At 30.6% G+C, this 22,970-nt stretch overlaps 5 protein-coding genes across 6 annotated transcripts in view; 4 read left to right on the top strand and 1 right to left on the bottom strand.

Annotated features, from left to right (window-relative positions):
• Positions 1 to 3,112, top strand: part of LOC111686085 (F-box only protein 32) — a 19,440-nt gene extending 16,328 nt beyond the window's left edge. Inside the window, exons 3-6 of the mRNA XM_023448387.2 lie at positions 522 to 808; positions 957 to 1,138; positions 1,199 to 1,291; positions 2,670 to 3,112. Of these exons, the coding sequence (XP_023304155.1) occupies positions 522 to 808; positions 957 to 1,138; positions 1,199 to 1,291; positions 2,670 to 3,053 (946 nt within the window). The 3' untranslated portion in view covers positions 3,054 to 3,112. The remainder of the gene's footprint in view (positions 1 to 521; positions 809 to 956; positions 1,139 to 1,198; positions 1,292 to 2,669) is intronic.
• A 4,119-nt stretch (positions 3,113 to 7,231) lies between these two features.
• LOC111686080 (dynein intermediate chain 3, ciliary) lies at positions 7,232 to 9,768 on the top strand. The gene is made up of 2 exons (XM_046953031.1): positions 7,232 to 8,865; positions 9,325 to 9,768. The coding sequence occupies exons 1-2, from the start codon at positions 7,327 to 7,329 to the stop codon at positions 9,691 to 9,693; spliced, it is 1,908 nt and encodes a 635-aa protein (XP_046808987.1). The 5' UTR covers positions 7,232 to 7,326; the 3' UTR covers positions 9,694 to 9,768.
• LOC111683622 (protein hold'em) lies at positions 9,659 to 12,398 on the bottom strand. The gene is made up of 3 exons (XM_023445715.2): positions 11,394 to 12,398; positions 10,184 to 10,337; positions 9,659 to 10,121 (listed from the first exon to the last, which is right to left on the bottom strand). The coding sequence occupies exons 1-3, from the start codon at positions 12,310 to 12,312 to the stop codon at positions 9,734 to 9,736; spliced, it is 1,461 nt and encodes a 486-aa protein (XP_023301483.2). The 5' UTR covers positions 12,313 to 12,398; the 3' UTR covers positions 9,659 to 9,733.
• Positions 12,399 to 12,537: 139 nt separating this feature from the next.
• LOC111683632 (dynein intermediate chain 3, ciliary) lies at positions 12,538 to 15,000 on the top strand. Of its 2 annotated transcripts, none has more exons than XM_046952779.1 (5): positions 12,538 to 13,620; positions 13,679 to 13,857; positions 13,920 to 14,157; positions 14,215 to 14,434; positions 14,514 to 15,000. In XM_046952779.1, exons 1-5 carry the CDS (start codon positions 12,550 to 12,552, stop codon positions 14,564 to 14,566), a joined length of 1,761 nt encoding a protein of 586 aa, XP_046808735.1. In that variant the 5' UTR covers positions 12,538 to 12,549; the 3' UTR covers positions 14,567 to 15,000. The 2 variants fall into 2 exon arrangements, with proteins under 2 accessions (XP_046808735.1, XP_023301493.2); XM_023445725.2 differs by having other exon boundaries at positions 14,215 to 14,438.
• A 393-nt stretch (positions 15,001 to 15,393) lies between these two features.
• On the top strand, positions 15,394 to 19,778 carry LOC111683630 (integrator complex subunit 3 homolog). The gene is made up of 2 exons (XM_023445723.2): positions 15,394 to 15,997; positions 17,095 to 19,778. Exon 2 carries the CDS (start codon positions 17,228 to 17,230, stop codon positions 19,661 to 19,663), a length of 2,436 nt encoding a protein of 811 aa, XP_023301491.2. The 5' UTR covers positions 15,394 to 15,997; positions 17,095 to 17,227; the 3' UTR covers positions 19,664 to 19,778.
• Positions 19,779 to 22,970: the final 3,192 nt, after the last annotated feature.

Raw genomic sequence — 22,970 nt, 5'->3', positions numbered from 1 at the left:
TTCTATAGTCCAGACTATAGACTGTTCTATAGTCCAGACTATAGACTGTTCTATAGTCCAGACTATAGACTGTTCTATAGTCCACACTATAGACTGTTCTATAGTCCAGACTACAGACTATTCTATAGTCCAGACTATAGACTGTTCTACATCCTAAGTATGATATAGTCCATACTATATATAACGTAATATTTTTTAGTCTAAACTATAGTCCAGACTATAATCTATTCTTTTAATATGTTTCTTTTTTCTATATTACTGTTAACACAGCTGTTGTTTAATAAATTATTTAACTTTCTAAAACTTTAAACTAGACAACTTTCTTTAAATTAATAAATTATATAAGTAAAAGAAAATGATGGCAAATCAACTAATTGCTCTTTCACTCTTATAGTGCTATTAATAAAAATATAATTGCAAATTTTCATTAAATAATTTATTGAAACAAACATTAACAACTTGTTCACCTTAATTTTATTACAATTTTTCTTATTTTTCCATGTATGCATGTTTATGTGTAGACTTCCCTCCACCAATGAAGACAACTATGAAAGTGATGATAACAACGAGGAAACTATACCACCGCACTGCCACATTACCATTAGATGTACACGAGAAATAGCCGGTTTTAATGGTCTGGGTGAAGCTGTGCGACGTCTGGATTTCCGCAGTTCAGTACGGGATCGTCGACGTTTTCATTATATTTGTGCCTTGTTAAGGCTGCTGGTGGCACATAAAGGCATTGCTAATTTGTCGGGCAGTGCCCAGAAACAATTGTTACAAATGGTCGAAGAGGTGGCATCGCATGGTGAGTACAAGTTGTTTTATTTCCTTTTTATTTAATTATTAATTTGTTGCAAAATTCAAACATGTTCCTGACATTTTTGTTTTATTTTTAACAAGTGAAAGAAATGTTTCATTTCCGGTTTAAATTATCTTACGTTTTCTGTTTCTAGTCAGTGATAGTCAACAACATTTGAATGTTTTACGTGGACTGGCTTTGCAATTGCAGCATATTGTCTATCAGGAAAATCAAAAATGTTGGGGCAAACCATTGGGTAGTTCGAATTTATGGCAGGAACATGTTGAGACCATTAAACGTATACAACAAGTTGCCAGTCAAATTGAAATTAGAGAGGTTTGTTATGATTTTTATTAAAGATTTGTATAGGTTGTTTATTTGGTTTGATTTTCTTAGCCTGGTCCTGAAATACGTCCAAAACTACATGATTTACCCGAAGAATGTATTAGAGAAATAATATTGCGCATTGGTGATCATAGAGATTTAGAGGTGAGTAACAAATAATAGTCTATAGTCCAGACTTTAATAACTAGAACTGAACTTGAACTGAACTAGAACTGAATTGGAACTGAACTAGAACTGAATTAGAACTGCACTAGAACTGAACTAGAACTGAACTAGAACTGAACTAGAACTGAACAAGAACTGAACAAGAACTGAACTAGAACTGAACTAGAACTGAACTAGAACTGAACTAGAACTGAACTAGAACTGAACTAGAACTGAACTAGAACTGAACTAGAACTGAACTAGAACTGAACTAGAACTGAACTAGAACTGAACTAGAACTGAACTAGAACTGAACTAGAACTGAACTAGAACTGAACTAGAACTGAACTAGAACTGAACTAGAACTGAACTAGAACTGAACTAGAACTGAACTAGAACTGAACTAGAACTGAACTAGAACTGAACTAGAACTGAACTAGAACTGAACTAGAACTGAACTAGAACTGAACTAGAACTGAACTAGAACTGAACTAGAACTGAACTAGAACTGAACTAGAACTGAACTAGAACTGAACTAGAACTGAACTAGAACTGAACTAGAACTGAACTAGAACTGAACTAGAACTGAACTGGAACTGAACTAGAACTGAACTAGAACTGAACTAGAACTGAACTAGAACTGAACTAGAACTGAACTAGAACTGAACTAGAACTGAACTAGAACTGAACTAGAACTGAACTAGAACTGAACTAGAACTGAACTAGAACTGAACTAGAACTGAACTAGAACTGAACTAGAACTGAACTAGAACTGAACTAGAACTGAACTAGAACTGAACTAGAACTGAACTAGAACTGAACTAGAACTGAACTAGAACTGAACTAGAACTGAACTAGAACTGAACTAGAACTGAACAAGAACTGAACTAGAACTGAACTAGAACTGAACTAGAACTGAACTAGAACTGAACTAGAACTGAACTAGAACTGAACTAGAACTGAACTAGAACTGAACTAGAACTGAACTAGAACTGAACTAGAACTGAACTAGAACTGAACTAGAACTGAACTAGAACTGAACTAGAACTGAACTAGAACTGAACTAGAACTAGAACTGAACTAGAACTGAACTAGAACTGAACTAGAACTGAACTAGAACTGAACTAGAACTGAACTAGAACTGAACTTGAACTGAACTAGAACCAAGGTAAACTATACTAGAATGCGACTACAACTAAAACTAAACTTCTGGAGTCTATAGTCCTAGTCTTAAGAACTATAAGTTAGTTTTATTTTCTAGATCCGACAAGATCCATAATTATCTTGAAATTTCTTAGTTTTAGTTATAATTACTATTGATATTAAAACTCTCCCATTATTTTCACGTTTCCGTTTTGCTATCGCTCAATGTGTATAGGCCTCTGCCGATGCCTGGAAAATCATGTCAAAACTAGTAAACGAACAACGCATCTGGCGTGAACTAATACGTTTTCATTTCACTCCAAATCAAATTGATTCGATTCTAGAACTAAACAAACTGAAACACATGAACGATGTTAAGGATGGTAAGAAATTCTATCATCAATTGAGACGTACCTATGGACTTAATGATGATTATCAATTTGCCGAAATATTATCACTGTGTCGTTATTGTTGTTGTCTCTTTTGGCCCTCCGACGGTCATCCTTGTATTGTCGATCAAAGTCCTGACTATAAACAAAGACTTGAAGAGGCCGGCGGTCAACTGGCTTTAACGCAGCCAGTACCACCAGCTCAATTTTTAAAATTTTTCTCCTTGTAAATGTAATATTTTTTTGTTTATTTGTAAGTTATAGAAAACCCAAATTAAGAACTCAAAATCTAAACACAAGATTATTAAAAAAAAGTATAAAAATGATTTTATTATTTAAAAGCTAATGGTGATACAAGAAATCTAAATAATAATAATAAAAAAAATTAATTAAAAAAATATATATAAAATAAAAAATTTAAAAGAAAATTTGCAACATGAAAGAAAGTAAGAGTGAGTTTAGGATAAAGATTTGCTTGATATTTCTTAATTAAAAGGAATTGTTAATGTTTAATTAAGATTCCAGGGTATTGACCAAACTAAAGTCTGTTCTATAGCCTAGACTATAGTCTATTCTGTAGTCTGTATTACAGTTCATTCTATAGTTCAAACTATCGTCTATTCTAGACTATAGACTATTCTCTAAACCAGACTGTAGACTATTCTATAGTCCAGACTATAGACTATTCTATAGTCCATACTATAGACTGTTCTATAGTCCAGACTATAGACTATTCTATAGCCCAGGCTATAGACTATTCTGTATATATAGACTATTCTATAGACTATTCTATAGTCTATTCTTTAGATTATTCTATAGTCTATTCTATAGACTATTCTATAGTCTATTCTATAGACTATTCTATAGTCTATTCTATAGACTATTCTATAGTCTATTCTATAGACTATTCTATAGTCTATTCTATAGACTATTCTATAGTCTATTCTATAGTCTATTCTATAGACTATTCTATAGTCCAGACTATAGACTATTCTATAGTCCAGACTTTAGACTATTCTATAGTCCAGACTATAGACTATTCTATAGTCCAGACTATAGACTATTATATAGTCCTGACTATAGACTATTCTATAGTCCTGACTATAGACTATTCTATAGTCCAGACTTTAGACTATTCTATAGTCCAGACTATAGACTATTCTATAGTCCAGACTGTGGACTATTCTGTAGTCCAGACTGTGGACTATTCTGTAGTCCAGACTATAGTTTATTCTGTATTCCAGACTAAAGTTTATTCTGTATTCCGGACTGTAGACTGTTCTATAGTCCAGACTATAGACTATTCTATAGTCCAGACTATAGACTATTCTATAGTCCAGACTATAGACTATTCTATAGTCCAGACTATAGACTATTCTATAGTCCAGACAATAGAATATTCTATAGTCCAGACTATAGACTATTCTATATTCCAGACTATAGAATATTCTATAGTCCAGACTATAGACTATTCTATAGTCCAGACTATAGACTATTCTACAGTCCAGACTATAGAATATTCTATAGTCCAGACAATAGACTATTCTATAGTCCAGACAATAGACTATTCTATAGTCCAGACTATAGACTATTCTATAGTCAAGACTATAGACTTTTCTATAGTTCAGACTATAGTTTATTCTGTATTCCAGACTATAGTTTATTTTGTTCAGACTATAGACTATTCTATATTTCAGTCTATAGACTATTCTATATTTCAGTCTATAGACTATTCTCTAGTCCAGACTATAGACTATTCTATAGTTAAGACTGTAGACTATTCTATAGTCCAGACTATAGACTATTCTATAGTCCAGATTATAGACTATTCTATAGTCCAGATTATAGACTATAGACTGTTCTATAGTCTAGACTATAGACTAATCTATAGTCTAGACTATAGACTATTTTATTGTTAAGCATAAGCCCTATTTGTGTAGACTATTGTCTATTCTATAGTCCTAGTCTAGAGTGTAGATTATAGTCTACTTCAGATGGTATTCTGTTAACATAGTTCAGACTAAAGTCTATTCTACACTCCACTTTATATCCTATTCTATAGTCCAGACTTTCTTTTACTGTCCGAAGAAAAAATATGTGATGTTAATCTTGGAAAAATAAAAAGAAACTGTGTGTATGTTTTAGCAATAAGTATTGATTATATATAAAGATAAAGAAAACCAAAAAATACCCCGACCAGTTTGAAACTCAAAGAAATTACTAAGAAATATAATGATAAAGAAGAAGAAGGAAAGAAGATGTTAAACAAAAACAGGAGCTAGTTAACTTTTAAGCCTCTAATGTTAAACCTATATTAAAACTTTAAAAAATAACAACAGAAACAAAATATATAACAGTAATATTTATAGATAAATAAAAATATAAAAATTTCTAATATTTTGTGCTGAATTTTTAAATAAATAGTAAAAAATAAATCTCAAAAATCAACTATTTTTTAAGTTTACAAACAGAATAAAAGTAATTCACTAACAATACTTATAGTTGACGCCTGTTTAAGATACTAAAAAAAAAACTAAAACAAAAAGTAAAATGCTAATTAAATTAATATTCTGTTAAAATAAAACAAAATAAAAAAAACTAAAACAGTATTATTTACTTATTTTCCAAAACTTTGGATTTTAGTTTTATAATACTGTATTTTAACTGTGCTATCAGAAATAATAAAAAAGTATACATATATTGACGATATCTCTTTATAGAACTGGCTTTTAAAAAAACAAGAAATCTTAACTAAAACAAAAACCTAATAATTTAATGTTTAATCTAAATCAGAGAATTATAATTAGATATATAAAATATTATATATACATAGTATTTATGGATCTATTAGTTATACGAAAAATATATTGAAAAATAAAATGATCTAATATAGTTATGAGAATCATTTGAAAAATAGTTTTATTTAGCTCAATCCAAAATGTATTTGAATGTACAGCCATAGTTAAGACTATATTCTATTCTCAGTAGTCTATTCTATAGTCCAGACTATAGTCTATTCTATAGTTCAGACTATAGTTTATTCCATAGTCCAGACTATAGTCTTTATTATAGTCCAGATTAAAGTCTATATTATAGTCCAGACTATAGTCTATACTATAGTCCAGACTATAGTCTATTATATAGTCCAGACTATAGTCTATTCTATAGTCCAGACTATAGTCTATTCTATAGTCCAGACTATAGTCTATTCTATAGTCCAGACTATAGTCTATTCTATAGTCCAGACTATAGTCTATTCAATAGTCCAGACTATAGTATATTCTATAGTCCAGACTATAGTCTATTCTATAGTCCAGACTATTATCTATTCTATAGTCCAGACTATTATCTATTCTATAGTCCAGACTATAGTCTATTCTATAATCTATTCTATAGTCCAGCCTTAATATATATTCTATAGTCTAGACTATAGTCTATTCTATAGTCCAGACTATAGTCTATTCTATAGTCCAGACTATAGTCTATTAAATAGTCCAGACTATAGTCTATTCAATAGTCCATACTATAATTTATACAATATAGTCTGTTATATAATCTATACAATATAGTCCATTCTATAGTCCAGACTATAGTCTATTCTATAGCCCAGACTATAGTCTAAACTGTAGTCCAGACTATAGTCTATTCTATAGTCCAGACTATAGTCTACGCTATAGTCCATACTGTAGTTTATTCTATAGACCAGACTATTGTCCATTCTTTAGTTCAGACTATCGTTTATTCTATAGTCCAGACAATAGTCTATTCTATAGTTTAGATTATAGTCTATTCTATAGTCCAGATTATAGTCTAATATATAGTCCAGAATATAGTCTATTCTATAGTCCAGACTATAGTATATTCAATAGTCCAGACTATAGTCTATTCAATAGTCCAGACTATAATCTATACAATATAGTCTATTCTATAGTCCAGACTATAGTCTATTTAATAGTCCAGACTATAGTCAGTTCTATAGTCCAGACTATAGTCTATTCTATAGTCCAGACTATAGTCTATTCTATAGTCCAGACTGTAGTCTATTCTATAGTCCAGACTATAGTCTATTCTATAGTCCAGACTATAGTCTATTCTATAGTCCAAACTATAGTCTATTCTATAGTCCAGACTATAGTCTATTCTATAGTCCAGACTAGAGTCTATTCTATAGTCCAGACTATAGTCTATTCTATAGTCCAGACTATTGTCTAATCTATAGTCCAGACTATAGTCTATTCTATAGTCCAGACTATAGTCTATTCTATAGTCCAGACTATAGTCTATTCTATAGTCCAGAGTATAGTCTGTAGTCTAGATTATAGTCTATTCTATAGTCCAGACTATAGTCTATGCTATAGTCCAGACTGTAGTTATGTGTTCATCAGCATTTTTCTTAATTTTTCAGTTCAAACTTGACATAGAAATTTTATAAGAATAACATAAAAATTATAATAAAAATATTTGGAACAGACTAACGAATCTCTCTAAACCCCATCCAACAACATGCATATGACAAATCAATTTATTTACTCGCGTGAACGAAGACGTTTCGGTCGACAATGCATGTTTAGTGATCGTACCCAAGCAATGTTAAGTATACATCCCAGTCAGAGATTACGTTTGCATTATATACTACGTAATCCGGTAAATACCGATACCCAGTTGAGTGATCAGAAAGCTTTAAGTGTAATGGTCACGGAAAATGTAGCCTTTGCTGAACATGGTATGTATCATTATGAAGGCGGCTGGCCCAAAGAGGTTAATCTTAATGATGAGGAGTCTACACTAAGGCATAGGAAAAAGATTGAACGTGAGGATAACTGGGGTAGTCAGGTGACCAATTTGATAGCTCAATCTACGGATATGGTGGAAATAAATAATACTATAAATATATATCAAGAATTTTTTACTGATTTACCCGCTGAGCTGTGTGAAGATATTAAAGATCTATTTGAGGCGAGACAAAAGAATATATTTCATGATCCGGTGGCGGCTTTGCCAAGACCCATAAGTGTAATAGATTGGGCCCCTAGTGATATTAGAAGATTTCTTGTATTACACACTAATATACCACTCAAAGGAGCACAGGCAGGCGAAGAGAGGAAAGATAACATGGAAAGTTCTTACAATAATTTCTATATATGGGATTTGGAAAATCCCCTTAAACCAATGGTAGTGTTCAAGAGCAACGAGGTTGTTTTGAAAACCTATTTCTGTCCCAAAGATGAGAATTGGTTGACTGGTGGACTGTGGTCGGGTAAAGTTTGTGTTTGGAATGCTCGTACTGGCGATATGCCTGTAAGCATTTGTCCTTTAGAGGCCGCTCATCGAGAAGCTGTACCAGCCGTTTGTTGGGTTCATTCTAAAACCAATACAGAATTTTATACTGGTTCCTATGATGGTTCTGTTAAATATTGGGATGGTCGTGATTTAGACATTCCTTTGCAGGAAATTCTATTAGATCCTATAATGACAGATGAGCAATCTCGCGATCGTGCTCAGGGTGTTACGGTATTGGAATTTGAATATACCATACCGGTACGTTTTATAGCAGGCACTGATATGGGCAGTATTTTTGTGGGCAATCGCAAAGGTATGACACCCATGGAAACTTGGGCAGCTGGAAATTATCGTATATTTTGCGGGCCTATTAGGACTATTGAGAGGAATCCATTTTTTGTTAAGAATTTTCTGATAACAGGAGATTGGTGTGTTAAAGTTTGGGCAGAGGAATGTAAGGGTTCTCCAACGACACTGTTAATGAAAAAGAAAAATCAAATTCTCTGTGGCACTTGGAGTACAATGCGTTGTTCTCTCTTTGTTACGGGAGATATGAATGGAGAATTGGATTTCTGGGATTTATTGCTGCATCAACGTAGACCCATATTTTCCCTGAAGTTTTCAAGTCCCATTATGCATGCAAAATTCAGAAGTGATGGTGAATATTTGGCAGTATGTTTGGCCAATGGTGATGTTCAGTTATTGGAGTTGGATGCAGCTTTAAAGCATAGCACTAGTAAGGATAAGGCTTTGATAGCGGCGGTAAGTGGGGGGACTACATTATACACTACACTATAGATTAGACTATAGTCTAAAATATAGACTAGACTATGGACTAGATTTTAAACTAGACTATTAACTTGACTATAGACTAGACTATAGACTAGACTATAGACTAGACTATAAACAAGACTATAGACTAGACTAAAGACTAGACTATAGACTATAGACTAGACTATAGACTAGACTATAGACTAGACTATAGACTAGACTATAGACTAGACTATAGACTAGACTATAGACTAGACTATAGACTAGACTATAGACTAGACTATAGACTAGACTATAGACTAGACTATAGACTAGACTATAGACTAGACTATAGACTAGACTATAGACTAGACTATAGACTAGACTATAGACTAGACTATATATCCTAAACCATATACTATTTAAACATTACCTTCTTACTCATGTTTTCACCAAACGTCTACGATCTAGATGTTTGAACGAGAACAATTGCGCTGCAAGCTCTTAGAGGGACGAGTCGAAGAAATGAAATTGAAAAAACGCACTACAGAAGCCGAACTCGAAAGGAAAACTCTGCAAGAATCTCAACGTCAGCCGCCAGATGAAACACTAGACCCTGATAATCCCGAAGAATTTTTACGTATTATTTCGTCTGATATCGAATTTAGAGAGGGTCTTAATAATTTCCAAGATCTTGTTATAAAAGTGGAAAAGAAACGTCAAGACAGGCAATACATTATGGAAAGGACTGAATTCGAGTTTGATCAACGAATAACAAATACACAATATGAGGACTACGAAAACATAAATGATGAAAACAAAGATACTACTAATATATAATTTTATTAAATTTTTATTTGTTTTAAACTAATTTTTTGTTTTAAAATGCTGAAATATATTTGGATAATTCTTCGATATCTATCGGTCTCATAGCTATAACTATAACCACAAGTTTACGTCTTAACATATTGGGTTCCTTAATCAAAAGTTTAACTTCATAATGATTCATTAGGAAGGACCATTTTAATTGATCCAATTCCTTCTCGTTTAATGAACGATATTGTGTAGCGTTAAGGTTTAAAACTGTTTCAGCAATTTTATCACTTAAACGAGCCTCCACTAACGTACCCGTTTGATCACTGAGATGTAAATTTATATTGAAAAAATATTCATAATTCTCTTCCGAACAGTTAATTGAAAATGCCATTTGACATTGTTCCATTTGGCAAAGGGTTTTATTCCAGGGTAATAAACGATTACAGGATTTGCTGGAATAGAGTGCTTGATAATAGTGTTTCTTTATTTTGGAGTTTAATTAAGGATCTCTTACCATTTTTTGCTTAAAACAAAACTTTGTAGATCCAAATTCATGTGTGTGATCATGGCAAATAAGACGGCTGTAAATTGATCATTTGTATCACTTAATTGACCCTCGGCTCGAGTATAGATTTGTCTTACGGTCATTATGGTTTGTATTTGATCGGCTGAAAGGAATTATATACATAATATAAACGTTCTGTAGTCCAGACTAGAGTTCTGAAGTCCTGACTTTAGTCTATTCTGTAGTAAGTATAGTCCCGACTATAGTCTATTCTATAGACTATAATCTTTTCTATAGTCCAGACCCTAGTCTAATCTATAATATAGTCCAGACTATAGTATATTCTATAGTCCAGTCTATTCTATAGTCCAGACTATAGTCTATTCTATAGTCCAGACTATAGTCTATTCTATAGTCCAGACTATAGTCTATTCTATAGTCCAGACTATAGTCTATTCTATAGTCCAGATAATAGTCTATTCTATAGTCCAGACTAAAGTCTACTCCATAATCCAGGATATAGTCCATTCTATAGTCCAGACTATAGTCTATTCTATAGTAAAGACTATAGTCTATTCTATAGTCTATTCTATAGTCCAGACTATAGTCTATTCTATAGTCCAGAATATAGTCTATTCTATAGTCCAGATAAAGTCTACTCCATAATCCAGGATATAGTCCATTCTATAGTCCAGACTATAGTCTATTCTATAGTAAAGACTATAGTCTATTCTATAGTCTATTCTATAGTCCAGACTATAGTCTATTCTATAGTCCAGACTTTAGTCTATTCTATAGTCCAGACTATAGTCTATTCTATAGTCCAGACTATAGTGTATTCTATAGTCAATACTAAAGTCTACTCCATAATCCAGGATGTAGTCCATTCTATAGTCCTGACTGTGGTCTATTCTATAGTCCAGACTATAGTCCATTCTATAGTCCATACTATGGTCTATTCTATAGTCCATACTATAGTCCATACTATAGTCTATTCTATAGTCCAGACTATAGTCTATTCTATTGTCCAGACTATAGTCTATTCTATAGTCCAGACTAAAGTCTATTCTTCAGTTCAGATTATAGTCTAGACAACAGTTTATTCTATAGTCTAGACAATAGTTTTTTCTATAGTATAGACTATACCTAGTCTAGAATATAGACTAGTCTAGTCTATAGTATAGTTTGTAGTCCATTATTTATTTAACCTTTTTCTAACCTTTCGGCAATGCATCCGTGCTTTGTTGAGCAAACATTTCAAATGCTGCCTTAGGCATGGACTCAGCATATTCCATTAGCATTTGCGTTTCTTGGCCCATAGGATTTTCATAGATTAAACTTCTTGAAGTAAAACTTAAAATGCAACTTTTGTAGAATTCAGAATAACTAACTTTAATATCTATTAAATGTAAGACCGTCTTTAAAGGCTGCCATAATTTTCGAGCTCTCTCAATCCACTCCGGATGCCAAATGGTTAATATTAAGCCACTGGGTAAACTTTGATCAAACACTACTAGCTCCAAGCATTTACGTACTTTACCATCTCTGGCTGCCTTTAGCTCACGCATAGGTCTTAATAAACCTACTAAAACCAAAAAATCCATATGCATATCAACGGCTTGAGAATCACGAAAAGATTTTTTAACATCAGCTAGGTTTAGTACGGAATATAAAGGTTTATGCGATAGACGCCACAGTTGTTTAACATCTTTATAGTTTTCTAGATCATGATAGTTATGTTTTTCCATAAAACCTTGACCATCGTTTAGTACCAAAGTTATGGGTAATGTGGCTACCGGTTGATATCGCGCTTGTTTAGAATCTGGACCCTCAATTTTGATATTATTTACTTTGGCACAAATTACATCTACAATATCGCCAATTTGTATTTTTTCATTGTATTCTTCGATGCGCTCCCGAGGACCCCAACATTTACAATTGACCACATGTTGTTTGGAATCACGCAAAGTAAAATTCATGACACCCTTATATTGGGTATCATTTTTGGCTAGAAATATATTGGGTTCTGTTTTGCTTAATACCAAGGCCACTATTAAGGTATTTACATCCTCGGCATGTAAATCCGTAAGTTTTTTAAAAGTTAATTCGGAAATATTTTGCGAAGGTTTAATAGACATTTTTATTTTGCAAAAAAACCAAAATTACGATGAATTTATTATAAACAGCGAGAGTTTACCGTTATTTTCTGATGTTTTGAAACGAAGTGTTGCCATATTTGGTAAACTTACTGCCAACGGTTGTCAAGGGCTACACTAAACAAAATTTCTATATTGATTAAACAAATTGCTGAACAAAACTTTCAGAAACTTTAAAGATTTCATAAAATTTTTATAATTATTATTAATTCAACCAACATGGATTATACGTATAAAAAAGAAAGACGTTATTTTGGTGCTCCTGTTACGTTTGGCAATAAGGATGAGGTTATATTTACGGAAAATTCCAATCGTGAATTGGTTAAGAATTATATTTTAAAAAATCCCGTAGATCGTGATACACAATATGCCAATCAAATGTCTTTAAGTGTGGCCAATACGGAGCGAGCCACTTATAAACATGTGGGCATAACACATAATGAAGGCGGTTGGCCTAAAGATATCAATATGCATGATCCGGAACAGACGGTGCGTTATAAAAGAAAAATCGAAAAAGATGAAAATTATATAACGCAAGTAATGAATTTGTGTAAACCTATGGAACAGTATATCTATCAAAATAATGCTGTTAATATATATGAAAACTATTTTGATGACTTAGAGCCGGCACCTTTACCCGAACCCTGTCGTTCGAGAACGGTTAATGTTTATCGTGATCCTAATCCGATAAAAGTGCCGGTAACACATTTATCCTGGTCTCCGGATGGTGGCATAAAAATGGCGGTGAGTCATTGTGATATGAAATTTCAGGGTGATAAAACTGGTCAGAAATGCAATTCCTATATCTGGGAAGTTGAAAATCCCAATGAACCCTATTTGACTTTGGAACCCAAAGTTCCCTGTGTTTGTTTGGAATATAATCAAAAAGATCCTACCAGTTTGGTTAGTGGCATGTACAATGGTCAGGTGGCCGCCTGGGATACTAGACATGGCAAATATCCCGTTATGATTAGTGAGCGAGAAGTGTGTCATCGTGAACCGGTAAATTCGGTTCTTTGGAATAATTCTAAAAGTGGTACGGAATTCTTTTCCGGTGGTTCAGATGGTCAAGTTTTATGGTGGGATACACGCAAGCTAAATGAGCCGTTAGATCGTTTACTTATGGATCCGATTAAAAGTGATGAACAAGATTTATCAAGATCATATGGAGTGTCGGTATTGGAATATGAAACCACTATTCCCACAAGATTTATGGCGGGCACAGAAATGGGCATGTTGTTTGGCTGTAACCGCAAGGGGAAAACACCTTTGGAGAAGATACAAATAAGGGTAAAAAGTTCGATGTTGCTATAAATATGGATCTATTCTTCATTTTTTAACTTTCTAGATGATGTGTCATCTCGGACCCGTTTATGCCATTATGCGTAATCCGGCTTTTGTGAAAAACTTTCTAACGGTAGGTGATTGGTGTGCTCGCATATGGTCGGAAGATTGTCGTGAAAGTTCTATTATTTGGACCAAAAGTAGCAGTGCTATGTTAACCGATGGAGCCTGGAGTTATACCAAGTAAATTTCAAAAGAAAAACTTAAAAAATATAAATATTTATAGAAAAAAACTAAATCCCCAGGGTCTCTCAATTCTTTATAACACGCATGGATGGTGTTTTGGATACTTGGGATCTATTGCAACAGCAAAATGAACCTGTTTTAACGGTTAAAGTATGTGATGAACCCTTGTACTGTGTGCGCACTAATGAGAATGGTAAATTCGTTAGCTGTGGCAGTAAATTGGGGGCTACATTTCTCATTGAAGTTTCCGAGAATATGGTTACATCTAATAAGAATGATAAACCCTTATTAACAGCGGTAAGTTGGAAATGTTAAGGATAATAAGAGTTTATTTAAAATTCTTCTTTCTAAAAGATGTTTGAACGTGAAAATCGTCGCGAGAAAATCTTAGAAGCTAAATCTCGTGAGATTAAACTTAAGGTTAAAACAAACCAGGGCCAGGATCAGGGTGATATGACCATGCTAAATGGTAATGTTAATATAGCACCCTTTAAAAGTGCCTGTGAACAGGCGGAAGCAGAATATTTTGCTGCCGTGGAACAGGAACGTTTAAGACGTATACCCGGCAACAAGCGTAGGTGAAAATTGAAAGCAATTTTTATTCATATTTTTAATTTATTTATAAAAATGTTGTTTTTTGATTTCAATTGCAGAGGACTTGGACGAAACTGAAGTCTCGGAGGCAGAGAACAGTGTTAAAGTTTAGATTCATATTGAAAAGTTATTAAGTTTTATTATGTAGAATTATAGTAAATATTGCTTTAATTTTAGTGTGATTAAAAAGTTTTCTTAAAAATTAACTGATAAAATTTAAAATTCTGAAATAGATAATGATTTAGAAGTTCCTTTGCAGACAAATATTTTTTTTTAATTTCTTAATTTTCAAATGATTAATATTAAAATATTTGAATAGAATATCTAATTTTCTATAAATTGATATATAATATGACTATTCCAGCAACTCCATGGACCAAATTGGATTAGAAATATATAAATGTGTTAACGTATACAATTGTTTATATCCCACAGGTGTTCCTATTTGGGGGCTTCTAACACTATTCTGAAATGTTTTATGACATTAATAATACAAATATTAAATTTGAATATAATTCTTTTGTTTTCTTAAGAAATTTCAATAAAATTGGCTCAAGAATTTGGAAATTAAAGACAAATTTCTAACTTGTTTATAGAAATACTCCATTATTACCTAGTAAGTAATGATTAGGCAGTTAATGATAACACAGTTATTGATAACACAGTTAATAATAATGCAGTTATAACAAACATTAATTAAATTAACAAATAAAGAAACGAGAAAATAATATTAAAGAAAAGCTGGTTTTAACATCAATTTATACTTTTTATTGATATTTTAAAGTAAATTATTTAAAATTTTTTTAAGAAAACGATTTAATTACAACACTGTGTTATCTTTATTTACATTAAAAAAAGAAAAAAAGCTTTACCACACTACTCATTAACCAAAACACTTTCCAACACTTGTAACGGCTTCATTTTGTTGTCATTTTCTCTTCAGCTGTCATTCGTTTAATTTTTTCCTCAAACTTAGTAAAGAAAAATGCAGTGCTAGTTGTTTTTTTATAATTTCTATTATTTATAACAATTTATTTACAACGAATTTATTAAAAATTATAAATTTATTATTTAGTTTAATGAAATAATATAAAATATTGAAGAAAATATTAAAAATTAAACATAAAAATTGTAAAAGAAAAAAAGTGTATTTTTCGAGAGCAAGAGATTTTTTTTCTCGTAAAAAACAACAGCTGCCCTTTTTTGTAATAAAGCACGTAAAAAAAAGAAGAGTAAAATCTAATTACTTGACAAGAACACAAAGAGCTACATAGATAAATATTAAACCAAAAAAGGAACACCCTTTTTAAGCAATAAAAATAAACAAAAATAATTGACAAATATGTTGTTAAAGAAAATTTTATAATAAAAGTTTAAATTACGTTTTTTTTATATTTGTCATTTTTTGTTTAATGATGTCATAAATGAGTTTAAGTGTGTGTGTGTTAAAAAACTGTAAATTGTTATGTTGTTGTTGGTGTCATCATGGGTCAAGCTGGCTTGATAATTATTTAAAAAAAAAGGAATTTTTCTTTAATAAAAGGTAAGTTTTTGTTTAGTTTTTTTATATCTATTTAGTTTTTAAGTTATGTTTTTTTCTTTTATAAGATTTCTTTGTTGTGATGGCATTTTCTTTTCATTAAAATGCGTTTTTTTTCTTCGACTGCGTTTTTCTTTTAATAAGCATTTTCTTTTAGTGTTGTTAAACGTTTTTATATAGAGGTTTATTTACATTTTGTTAGGAACAGTGTTTTAGGAGTGTTGAAATTAGTTTTGAATAGTGAAAAGTTAAAATTTTTATATTTTTATAAATTTAAGATTTTTTAAGTAAAATATTGTTTAATTTTTTGAAACTAATTTTACTGTATATTTTTTAGGAAATATTTTGAAGAATTTTTAAAACAAATTGGTTTTTGAATTAGTTTTATTACTGGAACTTGACCATAGTCTAGACTATATTGTAGACTAGGCTATAGACTAGACTATTGACTATACGATAGACTAGAACATAGACTGTTATATTTTTGATACTAAGAAGGAAATCGAAAACTATAAACCAAGTAAAATTTGATTCTAAACTAAATTTAATAAAGTTGACATAGACAGCGTATTTTTTCGAGTTCTAAATAAAAATCGAGAAATTACGAAACCTGAAACTATTTGAAATCTGCTTAAATTGCAAATTAAAAATGAAATTGTGAAAATTGTTAATAAAACTATAGAAACTCAAAAATGTAGATGAAACTTATACAAATTTACGGATTTGTTAAAGATACTAAAAAACCTGTTATCAGCTGTTTGCCAAAATTCAAAATTTAAAATATTGAACATTACAAGTATTTATTTAAGTATTTTGTTTAGAATACTTGATTGTAATAACAATTACTGCCAGCTGCTGTGTATTTACGCCTGCAAAACAGAAATCATCATTAAAACTTTGAGGTTATGCTAAAAAAATTTTAAGGTTATGGGTAATTCTTTTTTTCAAAATTTTTCTTAATTTAATGGTTAAGGGTTATAGTTTACTATTAAAATACTTAAAAATACCAATAAAACAATGCATGTACATAAAACTAACAACATTTTTAAAAACAAATTAATCTCTAAAAGCTTAAATGCTTTACATTATTTTATTTCTAGGGACCAAAACATAGAGAGACTTTTAGAGAAAACGATGGGGAACAAAAGGATGGGAATTATAAACAAAAATTTTAAACATTTCTTTTAAATATCTAAAAATTTTAAACTTTTCAAATAGAACTCTTTCAAACACATGCATTTAAAGTCGGTTTATGAAAAGCAAAGTTCTAAACATTTCCAAAACAATATGGCTAGTAGTTTATTAAATGATGATGAGGATAATGCCACACGTAATACACAGCAGCAGCAGCAACAGCAACAGCAACAAAATAATAATAATATAAATGAAACTTCCTCTAACGGCCCCAATAATAATAACAACAACAACAAAATGCAGGATACTGAAGCAAAATTGAAAAAACAAAATTTGGAACAAAGAAAACAAGAATTGGAACAATTACTCAATGAGAAAAGTTGGCTTTTACAACAATTACAAAAACAAGAAAGTCAAATATTAAATGGCAATTTTGAATATATGAATTTTAATGATTTCATACAAAATCTAGCCGTACAATATAAACAAGAACAAACTACACAACAAACAAAAACCAATAACGATAATGTTTCCTCTTTAAGTGGAACAACAAGTTCTAATCATTTATCTAATGCCGAAGAGGCAATCTTAAGACGTAAGCCTTTAACGGCTAAAGAAAATCATCAAAATAACAATGTTTTACATCGTAGACAATCGGAGATTTCTAATAGATCTTCAGAATATGATAATTATCCACAACAGGATAATCATTCTACACATTCGGAGGGTAATAGAGGGGGAGTGGTAATGCATGGAGCAGCACAAGCTACTCAACAATATGCTGCCAAAGCTGCCTTAAAGAAAAGATCTGCCACAGTGGCAGGCACTACAGCACAATCCTCTACTAATTTACAAATGATTAGGCAACAGCATTTGGAGCAACAACAACAACAACAATTATTATATAAACAGCAACAGCAACAACACTATCATCATCCTCAACAGCATTTGTTTAAGCCTCAACTTGAGCATCATCAAGTATTAATGCCACATTTGCAATATGCCACCCAAAAGTTTTACTATACAACACTGCAGCCACCAACAAATTCAGCAGCATCACAGCAAACACAGCCACCGATACAACAGCAGCAGCAGCAACCGCAGACGCAGCAACAGCAACCTCAATATGGCCGTTATATACAAAACAAACAAATTGCTCAACAGCAGACATTACACCACAATCATGCAGCACAACAGCAACAATTGCTGTTAACACCACCCTCCGGTTCCAGTATAACCATAGACAATATCTCTTTATACTCTTTAAACTCCAATAATGTAGCCACCTTACATCGTCCGGCCCAGCAGCAACAGCCCATTATTGTACAATGTGATAAATACTATTTATCACCCACTTCACATCATGTCTCGCATAATGATGGTGCTGGTTTTATAAAATCATCACAAAATATTAAGGAATACATTTCACCCATTAATTCGCCACAACACATGTCCGTAAGAGATAAAAATCGTGGACAAACATCACACGTTAACTTAGCACCTAGAGGAGCTACACCAGCTTTAGATGTTATATCTTTAGCTCCTTCGTATGTATCTATGGAAACTATAGATTATGAATTGGCTCCAGTTGGTTCTAATATGAGATGGAGATCACAAACAAACTTGCCTCCCGCTGTAAATCATACTTCACAGTGCGATATAAAATCACAATCTAGCGATATGTTAAATAATAATCAATACTATAATACCGCCCTAAATCCACCACCTCCACCGCCTAATCCTCCATTATTGGTGACACAAAACACCAGCTTAATACCACCGCCCAATGTTACCCAAGTTAAACCTTTTAAACCTTTAGATGATATATCCACCTATAGTAATGATTCGCATAAAAAAATTAAACCTAAACAATGGTTGGAATCTTCTTTAGATGGTCCTGTTATTAGGCAAACTCCTTCGCAAGAGGAAGCTTGTTCTACTTCTTCATTTTCCTCTAATAATAACAATAGTCAAACACGTTCCAAACTTTCTTCACAATCTTTAAACACTTCACGCCACTATTCCATGTCAGCGGCTCAATGTAAACCTCCACTACAACAACAACAGAATGCTTCTAATACCCACCACCACAACAAAATAAGTCAATCTACTTCTTATTTAAATCAATTAGATTTTGCTAATGCTAATAATACCCCCTCCAACCTACCTACTACACCTTCTATATCTCAGGCCTATAATCTGGAATTATCACCCCAACCTTCTTCTACAGGTTATAAGTATATGCCTGCTCCCATACAACCTGCAGCACAACAAGCAGCTGCTAATAGAATACCTCCCTCTGCTTTATATGTTAATACTTCCAATACAAATCAAGTACAATCTGCCACCCCTACCCCACCTTTGGCTGCCGCCTTATCTCCTGATATACGCATAGAATCCCCTGTTAATATGACTGTGGTCCAGCCAGCCACTTTTCAACCTTATAAAGAGGTTACCAAACCATTTGAAATGTCAGATTTCTATAAGTATTCCACCAAGTTTAGGCAAAAGGAGAACAACAATGGGCAGAATTAGAAAGTTTATAAAGGATGAGAAAAAAAACAGCTTTTGAATTTTTTTCGGAAAAAGTTACCAAAAAAAGCATTAAAGTTCATAAAAAAAGTTAACAATACAATTTTTTGAAAAAGTTTTAAAAGCTTTTTAAGTTCAACAAATATTTACTGTAAAAAGCTCAAAAAAAGCTTTTAAGAAAAAGTGCTTTGAAGTTTATAGAAAAAAGGTTTACAACTTTTTAAACATTTTAAACTTTTTAAACATTTTTCAAAAATTTATAGAAATTGCTTTCTTGGAAACAGCTTTTTTAATTAAAATGCTTTAAAGCTTTATTAAATTCATAAAAAAGTTGTTTTTAGATTTTTATAGAAAAGCTTATTTTATAAAAGCTTAATAAAAAAGCGTAAAAACTTTCAAACAAAAGCATAAAAAACTTTTTTCACAAAAAGCATTTTTTCATAGAAAAACTTAAAAAAAGTTTTTTCATAGAAAAGTTTGAAAAAGCTTTTTTCATAGAAAAGCTTAAAAAAGCTTTTTTCATAGAAAAGCTTAAAAAACCTTTTTTTCATAGAAAAGCTTAAAAAAGCTTTTTTCATAGAAAAGCTTAAAAATCTTTTTTCATAGAAAAGCTTTTTTAATAGAAAAGCTAAAAAAAGCTTTTTTCATAGAAAAGCTTAAAAAAGCATTTTTCATAGAAAAGCTTAATAAAAAACTTTTTTGATAGAAGAGCTTTTTTCATGGAAAAGATAAAGAAGCTTTTCTCATAGAAAAGATAAAAAAGTTTTTTCATAGAAAAGCTTAAAAAAGCTTTTTTCATAGAAAAGCTTAAAAAAGCTTTTTTCATAGAAAAGCTTAAAAAAGCTTTTTTCATAGAAAAGCTTAAAAAAGCTTTTTTCATAGAAAAGCTTAAAAAAGATTTTTTCATAAAAAATTATAAAAGCTTTTTTCATAGAAAAGCTTAAAAAGCTTTTTTTCATAGAACAGCTTAAAAAAGCTTTTTTTCATAGAAAAGCTTTTTCATAAAAAAAGTTTTTTCATGGAAAAGCTTGAAAAAGCTTTTTTCATAGAAAAGCTTAAAAAAGCTTTTTTCATAGAAAAGCTCAAAAAAGATTTTTTCATAAAAAATTAAAAAAGCTTATTTCATAGAAAAGCTTAAACAAGCTTTTTTTCATAGAAAAACTTTTTCATAAAAAGCTTTTTTCATAGAAAAGCTTTTTCATAAAAAACTAAAAAAATTGTTTTTTCATAGAAAAGCTTTTTTTAAAGCTTAAAAATGTTTATGTTTTTTGCTTTTTTCATAGAAAAGCTTAAAAAAGCTTTTTTCAAATGAGCTTAAAAAAGCTTTTTTTTCAAAGAGAAGCTTAAAAACCTTTTTTCAAAGAAAAACCTAAAAAGCTTATTTCATAGAAAAGCTTTTCCATAAACAATGTTGATGGAAGTTTTTTCGAAAAAATTAAAAAAAGCTGTTTTAATTCAAAAACAATATTTCCATAAACAAATTTGACCAAAAAAAACTTGTTTTGAGGAAAAAGTTTAAAGAAAAATGTAAGAAATGTTAAAGCTTTGGGAAAATAGTTGCTGTTTTAAATAAGATAGTCAAAGTTTTTGGGAATTTTTATCAAAAGTTTTTTAAAATTTTACTTTTAATTGTGCAAATTACAATTAAACAAGTAAATTAACAATAATTTTATTAACTTTTCTAAAAAAAAAATTCAAACTGTTAAATTAGATTTTAACAAAATTTGAAAAAAAAACATTAAAAATGCAATAACAATAAAAGAAATTGCAATTTAAAGTTTTAAAACATTTAAGAAAAAAAAACACCAAAACATTCTAAGAAGAAAAACCCAGTGATATTTAACAAAATATCATTTTTATTATAAATTTGTATTTTAAAAGTTTTTTTAAATATAATTTAGAAATTTAATTAAAAGTTATATTAAGGTTGTTTAAGGAGGTGTGTTTTTTTTAATTAATAATAACAGATTCTTGCATTTCATTTATATTTTTTTAATTTTAAAATAACAAAATAATTTGTTTATTATTTTTTTATATTTTAAAAAACTTTGTGCGTAGCTATTCATATTTTTTTATTATAAATTATTTAACATTTAATTAAGCTTTACGTTAATATATAAACATATATACATAACTTGACAATCAAATTGTAATTTAACAATATAAATTAAAATTTTTAACATAAAATTGTTATTAATTATTTGTTTGTAAAAAAAGCCTTTAAAAGAAAAATCAGTGTCTTAACTAAAAAATAAAATAAAAATAAAACTCATTAAGGAATTTGAATATTATTCAAGAAAAATCCTTAACAAAACAAACAATTTGCCTTAAAAATGTAGTTAATTTAACTCATTAAAACAAACATAACAATTAACACTAACAATAATCTTCTTTTTTAAAAAATATCTATTTGAAAATCTAATGCTCAAATTTATTGCCAAAATATTTGTTTTTTTTTTAATATAGAAATTTATTATTTTTTCTTAAAGTAGTTAAAAAAATAAATTATTAAATTTATATACAAGATTTCAACTTTAGTATTTAATATTTTTTATAAATTTTTACATTTTTACATAAAATAGCTAAATTTTTTATAGTAAATAGTTGCTTCTACAATAAAATATTTAAGAGTTTTTTATTTAACATTTTTATATTAAATAAACAAATAATATTTAAAACTAAATGGATTTTTATTCATAATTTTAAGTCATTTGTTAATTAGAACTGAATCAGAACTGAAATAGAACTAAACTAAAACATAACTAGAAAAGAACTAGAACAAAACTAGAACAGAACTAGAAAAGAACTAGAAAAGTACTAGAACAGAACTAGAACAGAACTAGAACAGAACTATAACAGAACTATAACAGAACTAGAACAGAACTAGAACAGAACTAGAGCAGAACTAGAACAGAACTAGAACAGAACTAGAACAGAACTAGAACAGAACTAGAACAGAACCAGAACAGAACCAGAACAGAACCAGAACAGAACTAGAACAGAACTAGAACAGAACTAGAACAGAACCAGAACAGAACCAGAACAGAACCAGAACAGAACCAGAACAGAACCAGAACAGAACCAGAACAGAACCAGAACAGAACCAGAACAGAACCAGAACAGAACCAGAACAGAACCAGAACAGAACTAGAACAGAAGTAGAACAGAAGTAGAACAGAACTAGAACAGAACCAGAACAGAACCAGAACAGAACTAGAACAGAACTAGAACAGAAGTAGAACAGAACTAGAACAGAACTAGAACAGAACTAGAACAGAACTAGAACAGAACTAGAACAGAACTAGAACAG

This window comes from Lucilia cuprina, chromosome 5 (assembly GCF_022045245.1).
Source record: "Lucilia cuprina isolate Lc7/37 chromosome 5, ASM2204524v1, whole genome shotgun sequence".
Classification (NCBI taxonomy): Eukaryota; Metazoa; Arthropoda; class Insecta; order Diptera; family Calliphoridae; genus Lucilia; species Lucilia cuprina.
The sequence above is the reverse complement of the archived record's forward strand: the minus strand, read 5'-3'. Positions and strand labels throughout refer to the sequence as shown.

What these genes read in the sequence shown, in the direction of transcription:
- LOC111683622 (XM_023445715.2), bottom strand. Translation starts at nt 12,312, where the DNA reads ATGTCTATTAAACCTTCGCAAAATATTTCCGAATTAACTTTTAAAAAA. An exon ending in CACGGATGCATTGCCGAAAG is followed by an intron (nt 10,338 to 11,393) that starts GTTAGAAAAAGG and finishes AATTCCTTTCAG; the next exon opens with CCGATCAAATACAAACCATA. An exon ending in TTTGTTTTAAGCAAAAAATG is followed by an intron (nt 10,122 to 10,183) that starts GTAAGAGATCCT and finishes ACTCTATTCCAG; the next exon opens with CAAATCCTGTAATCGTTTAT.
- LOC111683632 (XM_046952779.1), top strand. Translation starts at nt 12,550, where the DNA reads ATGGATTATACGTATAAAAAAGAAAGACGTTATTTTGGTGCTCCTGTT. An exon ending in TGGAGAAGATACAAATAAGG is followed by an intron (nt 13,621 to 13,678) that starts GTAAAAAGTTCG and finishes TTAACTTTCTAG; the next exon opens with ATGATGTGTCATCTCGGACC. An exon ending in GGAGCCTGGAGTTATACCAA is followed by an intron (nt 13,858 to 13,919) that starts GTAAATTTCAAA and finishes CTAAATCCCCAG; the next exon opens with GGTCTCTCAATTCTTTATAA.
- LOC111686080 (XM_046953031.1), top strand. Translation starts at nt 7,327, where the DNA reads ATGCATATGACAAATCAATTTATTTACTCGCGTGAACGAAGACGTTTC. An exon ending in ATAAGGCTTTGATAGCGGCG is followed by an intron (nt 8,866 to 9,324) that starts GTAAGTGGGGGG and finishes TCTACGATCTAG; the next exon opens with ATGTTTGAACGAGAACAATT.
- LOC111683630 (XM_023445723.2), top strand. Translation starts at nt 17,228, where the DNA reads ATGCATTTAAAGTCGGTTTATGAAAAGCAAAGTTCTAAACATTTCCAA.